This window comes from Plectrocnemia conspersa, unplaced genomic scaffold (assembly GCF_051122295.1).
Source record: "Plectrocnemia conspersa isolate PC_06_02 unplaced genomic scaffold, ASM5112229v1 ptg000002l, whole genome shotgun sequence".
Taxonomy (NCBI): Eukaryota; Metazoa; Arthropoda; class Insecta; order Trichoptera; family Polycentropodidae; genus Plectrocnemia; species Plectrocnemia conspersa.
In genome coordinates this window covers 16,082,003-16,091,178 of record NW_028277166.1, presented here as the reverse complement: position 1 = coordinate 16,091,178, position 9,176 = coordinate 16,082,003, and the positions used below count along the sequence as shown (strand labels likewise).

Below are 9,176 nucleotides of genomic sequence, written 5' to 3'. Positions count from 1 at the left end.
GTATTGTACTCGAAAGAATTTAAAATGTTCATTGTATTATAAGTATACCAGTGAAAAACTTAAGAACTATATAGAAAATTTCGAAGTCTCTCAAAATATGTTTGCGTGACTAACTTAAAATTACATTTTATATCATCATACGTCCAATTATTTATGCAGAAGTAAAACGAAGCAAAGGTAGTATTGCTTTTATATTTGAGTAATTTCTAAACAAAGAAAAGGGAGCTAACCCTTAATACCCTTGTCTTGTTACTAATAATGAAAGCTCAATCACATTATATTATAAATTACAACTACTTGATTTACATATATTTATTTAAAAGCAATTATTTTTATGCAATAAAAATAATTGTCTCGGGGCATATAGTCAACAAATATAAATATAGATTGCCAACAGCACTGACTTATGTAGGTTGCGTTAGTTCAAAAATGTATCTGCTATCTTAGTTCAAATGTGTTATTCTTGAATACTTAACATCTAACTGTTTGCGACTGATTAACGAGTGTCACTCACAGCTGAGGAGCCACAATCACGTGAAGGTTGAAGAAAAACAAAGCTTCGCATCAACTAATCTAAATTCAACAAATATTTTGTGAGATCTATTGATAAACTAGTAGTAGCAGGTCCAGACATTATCCATTTTGATCACGAGAATAAAACTTCTAAAGCGTTAAAAGCGCAATAAACCAATTCCATTAGTCTTTACGACTCTCCAATGCTTTTGTCCAATAAATTGTTTGAGTCTCGGTCATAAATCTAGAGAGATTCGCAGTGGCGTAGCTAGGGTATGTGCCGCCCAGGGCGATCCTTAAAATTACCGCCCCCCTCCCCCATACATTTTTTGTAGGGTCATAAAATCAGCATTTCTTAAAATAATAAATTGGTTATTATTAAGCTCTTGTTATTCGTAAATGTATATAAGTAACCAATAAGAACCACAGTAGACGATCCCATCGCGAATATGCCGCCCCCAAGCAAGTGCCGCCCGGGGCGGCCCGCCCCCTCCGCCCCCCCATAGCTACGCCACTGGAGATTCGCTAAATGCAGCACAACAGCCGTTCAGTATCTTTTGTAAATGCTATTGTTTATATTATGACAGCATGTGTGCTAGGTTGCTATATCGCAATCTGTTAAAACTTTAACGGTCTAGCAACATAAAAATAGATTCCAGTCTAATTCAAATGAATAATGACAACATTCACAATCAAATAACATTCACGACCCTTCATAATTGACCGTCGCAGCGAAATGTGGATATTTCAAAAAGCCTTCCTAACGACCCAGCTTATCTTTCTTAGAGATATAAATATATTATAAAAGGAAAATTTAGTTGGTCACCTTTGAGCTATGCCGGCAACGTTAAGAGAACACGATATAATCATCGACTCAAACAACCAAGGAGTGTTTTCGAACATATTTTTATATACAGCTACGATAGTAAGTTAAACATCAAAAATTAACAAAAACATAATTTTAGACGGCACGTATAAAGTGTATTTAAAAGAAAATAAAAGTGAAATGGATAAGGCGATTTTTGTTTCTTTCAAAGCAGACGAAACCACCAATGTATGATTATTTTGTGTTACTTATAATACTCAATGAGTTTCTGGCGTTTATTGATGTTCACGAAAGGACTGCTCATGAAGAGTTAGGGTAGTTATTTATTATTATTTTTTTTATTTTTTTATTTTATATTTTTTTTTTATTTATATGTTATTTATTCTCTTAGTTTTTTCTGTATGTTTTTTTTAGTATCTACCTTTATTAAATATTTATAAACAACAAAATTTATTAAAATATAAAATAAAAAATATTCAAATAAATATTTTATTCACATATGTAAAATAAAAATAAATTGATGTGTTTCGCTATTTGAATGTGCATTAACTATTTTTAATTACATAACATAAAATTTTACAAATTTTAGTACATGGACAAAAAAACTGCCGTTAAGACTGACGCCATCTTGAATGTCACTTGTCAAACATAACCTGTAAACGTACTAGCTTACATTCGTTGTTTCTTCCCATTTCTACACATTTTAAGTTAATACAAAGCTACAAAAATGTCTGAACGTAAAGTTTTGAACGTAAGTTAAATAATTAATTGTATTTTACCTCATATTTATCAAATTATTCTTTCATGCACCATATTTATGTTTTACTCATATATTTTATGTTATTGACTATATATTGTCGTATTTTATACCAAATGAATATATTCAATAGCTCATTATCAAAGGAATACAAATTAATACGTTAATATTTAATCATTTCAGAAATACTATCCTCCGGATTTCGATCCGTCGAAGATTCCTCGCATGAAATTGGCTAAAAATAGACAATATACTGTAAGATTGATGGCTCCGTTTAATATGCGATGCGTCACATGCGGAGAGTATATCTACAAAGGCAAAAAATTCAATGCGCGGAAAGAAGATGTGGAAAATCAAGATTATCTTGGTATTAGAATATATCGATTTTACATAAAGGTAATTATAATTATTTAAAACGTTGTAGTAAGTAAATTAAATAATATTAAAACAAATCTTACTTATGAAATTTTAGTTCATATTACTTTTTTTAAGGGGTCTCTGAATGTGTTTCAATAACAGTTATAGCGAAATGTAAAATATTGTTGCATATAAAATAGATATTTTATTTTATAAAGTTTTTTGTTATCTATTATATTCTTCAAATTCATAAATATATTTTTATTATTTTTAGTAGTATAATTAACTAAGGTGACCAGACGTCTTCATTTGAAGTGGATTATCCTCCACAAAAATTTTGTAAATTTTTGAGCTCACATAACAATTTCTCCTCAAAAAATTTCGGAGATGGTTTTTAAATAAAAGTTTTGGAAATACCCTTTTTTGTTCAAAAATTTCCTTTATGACATTTTTTTAGCTCCTGCAGCAATAACCTTGAACAAAAATTTCTAAGATTGCCTTTTTAGTTTTCACCTTATATAAGTACAACGATAAAAGATGCCTCTTTCTGGGGCTTAACTTTTATATAGATCTCAATACATTGCTAACTTATAGAGACATATTTATTATTCTATATTCAAATCATAAAGTATTTCATGCAAGGAATGACATTATTTTAGACATAACGAAAGCATTTCTTTGATATAGTTCTGCTAAATAGATTATGATTTTTTGTTCTGACAATATAGGTTTTCTATAATGGTTATTTTAATATTTTACTAATAATTATATACATACATAGTCTCAGCCTTTATTGATTGTTTAATATGCGCATTGTAATAACATACATATGTATATAAATTGTTTAGATATACATAATACAGAGGTTAAACAAGATTAAAATGTCATATGTAAAAACATGATAAAAAGTTATCGTTTTGATTATAGCTAAATATTTTTCATTGGTTATGTATGTTGTTAATTATTTAAATGGTTTACTTAAGTGTTGATTTATTTATTTAATTATTTGTATAAAGTTGAACTTCAATCACTTATTAGTTACTCTACTGATAAAATACTTAATATTGATTTGTAGTTTTGACATGATAACATTTGTCAATCAGTCATAAATAATTTATCACTTATTTGATAACTTAAAATAATAAAAATAATCAATTTACAGTGCACGCGTTGCTTACAAGAAATTTCATTCAAAACCGATCCCAAAAACACTGATTATGAAATTGAAGCAGGAGCGACTCGTAATTTCATGGCTTTGAAATTGGCAGAAGAACAGGCAAAAAGAGAAGAAGATGAATTAAAAGAGGAAGAAGCAAATAATCCTATGAAGCTTTTAGGTAAATTTATAGTTAAATTATTTATTAAGTTGTATAAGAATTAATATAAATTACATTTATTTTACAGAAAATCGAACGGAACAGTCTCGTAATGAAATAGAATTGCTTGAATCACTGGAAGAGTTGAAAGATTTAAATAGAAGGCAAGCAGCTGTAGATTATGATTCTATGCTTCAACAATATGCTGGAGAAACAGCTGAAGAACGAAGGCAAAGGGAAGAAAGAGAAGATGAAGAGTTTGTAAAGTAAATATTGCATCATACTATAATGTAAAATTTATATTACTTGTTTTAAAAATTGATTATTTCCATTTTTAGATCAGTGAACTTTAAGAATAAATTTTCTTCTCAACGTAAAATTGTCACTGAAGAAATCATTGAAGAAATTTCAGAAGCGGATGATTCTGAGCCACCTCCGACGAAGAAATTAAAAGAAGATAAAGAATCAATGGGACATTCATCAAAAGTAAACAAACCTGTCAAAATAACTTCCATCGTGAAAAACGTTATCCAAAAGAAAAACATGATGTCTGGGTTAGTGAAACTCAAACCCAAAGTTGAGTCAAAGCCTGCCGATAAAGCAGTTGAGTCAAATTCTAAAGTGGAAACAAGCAAAGTAGCAAATGGAAATACCGCAAGTGGAACTAACAACGGTTTATCTCTGTTAGCCGGCTATTCCGATTCTGATAGTAACGAAAGCGATAATTAGCTGATTATGGGTGTGAAATATTAAGTTATGAATAAAATAGCGATAAATGGGTGTATGTAAAAGTATAGTTTTGTTAGTATAAATTTAATAATATATATATACATATATATTTTTAAAAATATATTTTTTTTATTTTAGATATATCATTATATTTATCGAATATCGAGATTTTCGTTTTGTATTGAACAGTAAAGCAACTGATTATTTAATATGGCTTAGATTAAAAGATATCTCAAGCAAAAAATAATTTGTTTCTTATTTTATTTTTCTAATTCACTTGAAATTGGTTGTTTGAAAGTCTTTCTATTAACTGCTATAAATTTTGATTGAAAAAAATGTATTAGAAACACATTATATAATAATGTATATATTTTTGGATGTTTAAAATATCTTGAGACTTAACGCTAGATTTACAGGTATAAACCCGTCAATTTGACGGGTGTCATTAAAATAGGTATATAGTGACAAGATTTTCAAAAATAAGAAGTTTCCGACAATAAAAATTATGTTAATATATTTTTATTGTTCAAATATAAAAAGTAAAAAAACAGAAAAATACTGTAATGCAAATCAAATTAGAAACCCGTCAATTTGACGTGTTCCATAAATCTATATGTTTACATCTGATATATTTTAATTAACGTGGCTTTATACTTTTCATACACGCATACTGTTATTCTACGATCAATCATCTTCGTACTCTAAAAATCACATTACTATGTATTTGCAAAATTTGAACAAACAGACACATGTCATTGTTATGTTTTTTAATATAATAATCTAGTTTTACACCATACTACATATTTATTTATACCAATTGCAATAGGTTTTTTTAATATATAATGATAAAAAGTTAGTCATCTGGTAACTACTTCCTTTTGACAACATAACATTTTTATTATAACTGATGACGACATTTTTATATACAAATTGCTTATGAATATGTAAATTAACTATAATCAATATCATACATGTCACATTTAATTTGTTTTGATTAAAAGTAAAAAATAAACACTGTACATTATTGATTATTAAATATTTATTATTTTACATAGAGTTTATTAGAATTTTACTTTTGCATATGTCATCCTTTATGTCATAGTTTCTTAACCTTTTTACATTCACGGACCACCAAAAAAATCAAAAAATGTTTTACGCACCATCAACATTAAAATAAAATAATAAATATTTATATAATTTATTTTTTTATTCAAAACAATTAATTTTGCAACACAATATGCTGATATAACCATATTTAAGTATATTAAACCAGTCAGAAACAAGAAATATAATTTAAAAATCCATAAAATTCGATCATAAAAATCTTCGCGGACCATCAGTGGTCCGCGGACCACCGGTTAAGAAACTATGCTTTATGTAAAGCAATCTAATAATAAAAACTAAATTTTATGGACTTATTTTGACAAATCTATATTAAAAAATAATCGAGATACAACAAAAGTACATAATAAATAAAGTATTATCTGATCAAGCAAGTGGCCGAAACAATTGTTGTTTTAATATATCTGGATTCAACATTTTTATAAACTTTCTTGGATGTCGACACATTGTAAATTAATTTTTATAAATGCGATTTTAAAAAGTGAACATGTGTTATACTGATTCGAGATACGTCCAATACAAAAATATACTTGTTTTTTAATACAATATCATAACAATAAATGAACCATTGCTATGAGATTGTAGCATTCTTTCTATTGTATTTATATCATTAACAGTTAAATATAAACTGGGTTAGATAACCTTACTGTGCACATGGACTATGCACGGTATTATGTGCAATCATTTGATTTATCATAATCATCAGAGTGAGAAATCGTTATACATAAATTATAAATATTATTTTATTTGTTATTTACATTATTCACAATATCAATCAAAAATAAAACTATTATAATACTTAATTAAAAATATTTAAAACCTGCATTTCATTAATGCAATCCTTATCATATCTTATTATCTGAAGAATCTTATATATAATTGTTCTAAGCCGCGTCCGGACGCGCATAACTTAAAAAGCATTCAAATATAAAACAAGATGGCCGACAGTACCGTGACAACGGTTTTAAAAAATTATTATTTAATAATAAAATTTTGCTGCGCGACAATAATTTTCATTAATTTGTCATTTGACTGAATATAAATAATCGGATTGCAAATTAACTAGGTGTGTTATAACCGTGAAAATTAAATTTATACATAATGTGTTGAGGACTAGAAGAATACATTGATTAAACTAGATAAACAATCATAAAACAATTTTCATAATGAAATCTTCAAATTTTGAATTCCCGGCGACGAGCTCCGAGACCGAAAAGTAAGTTTTACCTTTTATAAATAATAGAATTGCAAATTAATTAGGTGTGTTATAATTATGAAAATTTAATGTATACATAATGTGTTTAGGATAAGAAGAATACTTTGATTAAATTAGATAAACAAACTTCGTAATGAAATCTTCAAATTTTGAATTCCCGTCGCCGGGCTCCATGGCCGAAAAGTGAGTTTTTCCTTTTATATTACATAAACATTATCATTGCTTTCGATTTAATGCACATATATGTTAGATTTTAAGAATTGTAAATAAACCAGGTATGTTTTAAACGTGAACGTGTAATATATTCTTAGTATGTATGAGGATTGAAAGTTAATATCGATCAAATCGGCGCTGTCGCAGTGGGAACGCTATATATATTAGCCAACGGACAGCTTATAAATGTGTAGTTTTTTGGATATTATCTAATATACGACATTTTACAATGATTATAAATATGTGATTACCTTGAATAATCGGTAGCCAAAATATCTAAGATTGGGTTATTTTTAATTCCGATGTGGAAAAATATGTATACGTCAAGGTTTTTATTCAATTTTTGTTCCGTGCCATCATTCCTCTTTCGAAATAGCTAAATTCAAGGGAAATTCAGCTCTAGTTCCGATCCAGAATTCAGTCAAGGGCTTTCATGGAAAATCTAGTTTTAAGTTTGAGTCACTCAAAAGCTCAACAAATTCCTCTTGAGCTTTATATGGCAGGTGTTCAATCTCACTCAAGCCAATCAAAAATGGTTTTTGAATCCAAGATAACTTTTTGAAATCAATATTTGACATAAAATATTTATGAAACTGTTCCTTGAAGAGACAAGTTGAAATCGTTTAATTTCTCAAAAATATCTGACAGATAACACAGCTTGGATAGCCATAGGTCATTTTAAAAAAAAGCAGCAAGATCACATTTTTGTTCGGTTAAAAATATTTCGATTTCGTCCTTTAATAACAATAATCTTCTTAAACTTTGACCTTTTGATATCCATATGTAATAATAAAGTTGTATAGTGGGAATCCGTATCCTTATAGAGGTTTGAAAACAAGCGGCTGTTAAGGGCTCTTAATAAAATGTATAATCTTAACAGCATCCTGAAGCACATCGTATAATTCTGGTGCTATTTTTTTTCTGCAAGGGCCTCCCAATGAATAAGGCAGTGAGTAAAAGTTATATTATCATAATGAGCAGCTTGAAAAAATGATTTAAAACATTTAATTTAAATTCATGTATTTAAATATTTTGCATTAAAATCTCGTGACCCCCAAGATTTCGCTAAGCGACCCCATTTGGGGTCGCGAACCATAGTTTAAGAAGCCCTCGTCTAAAGTAACAGATTAATTTCTTGATATTTTCAGTTTATTGTTTCTTTCTAATTAGTAAATGTAATTTAAAACTGGCTTTTATGTACATGAATGTACTAGAAGCGAAAACTGACTTCCAGCTTATCATATTTTCCAACAATGCTATGCAATCTAACTAGATCCAACAATTAAATTGGTTAGCGTTTTTAGACCCATTGCATGTTTCAATGTTCACTACAATTACAAGCATTTCTAAATCCTAAGAACCTTGCCAATGATGAAAGACCGGAACTGCTTCGATTACGGAATCTCATAAATCAAACCGTTTTCGTACATCATTTATCCATTTATAATTTTGTGTGTGACAGGAAAAAAGATAAAAAAAATCCGATTGAACGAATCTATCAGATAGAGGGAGAGAGAGCAATTTTCATCTTTGGCAGGAAGTTGTTGGCTGATGGGACAAATCAAAGGGTCGCTTCGGTTACTTTGTAAATGATAGCCGAAAGCATTATTATGGCGTCCGTCAGCTCGATATGGGAGTGTTTTTCGACATGTTCGCCTTATTAATCATGTCTTTCTGGTGCGTTTTCGGTGACCGAACCGCTGGATTCCACCCGGGGGTATCCTTTGGAGCAGAATATTGTACGTGAAAAAAAATATCGGTCCTTGGCAGTAATTGCAGCACACTGTTAAGGATTCGCGTCACATAGCCAAGGGAATTCATTCGATTCCAATTATCATTTGCTGCAACTGTGGCGGTCCAATACCCACTCGTCGATTGCACCGAATCCGACTCCATAATTGTTGTTGGTCGACAATCTCGATTCTAAATGCGGCTAAGAGCGCCAATTAATATTTTATTGCAAAGGGTAGACCAGTGGCAATCGGACACCTTTGTGTATACTATGATGTTTGTATGATATTTAAAATATATGTATGTTTTTTATACAGTGTTATTTTTGTATAAGGGATATTCAGAAAGTAATGAAAATATTTAAAAATTGCCATATATTATATAATAATACCTTTA

General features: G+C 29.1%; 1 protein-coding gene across 1 annotated transcript; it reads left to right on the top strand.

The window, feature by feature from the left end:
- Window positions 1-1,955: 1,955 nt before the first annotated feature.
- On the top strand, window positions 1,956-4,619 carry LOC148237849 (splicing factor YJU2). The gene is made up of 5 exons (XM_088181371.1): window positions 1,956-2,090; window positions 2,280-2,492; window positions 3,616-3,790; window positions 3,858-4,035; window positions 4,108-4,619. Exons 1-5 carry the CDS (start codon window positions 2,067-2,069, stop codon window positions 4,496-4,498), a joined length of 981 nt encoding a protein of 326 aa, XP_088037497.1. The 5' UTR covers window positions 1,956-2,066; the 3' UTR covers window positions 4,499-4,619.
- Window positions 4,620-9,176: the final 4,557 nt, after the last annotated feature.

Coding starts and splice junctions, on each gene's coding strand:
- LOC148237849 (XM_088181371.1), top strand. CDS start 2,067: ATGTCTGAACGTAAAGTTTTGAAC. Junction 2,493..3,615: donor TATATCGATTTTACATAAAG/GTAATTATAATT, acceptor ATCAATTTACAG/TGCACGCGTTGCTTACAAGA. Junction 3,791..3,857: donor TAATCCTATGAAGCTTTTAG/GTAAATTTATAG, acceptor TTTATTTTACAG/AAAATCGAACGGAACAGTCT.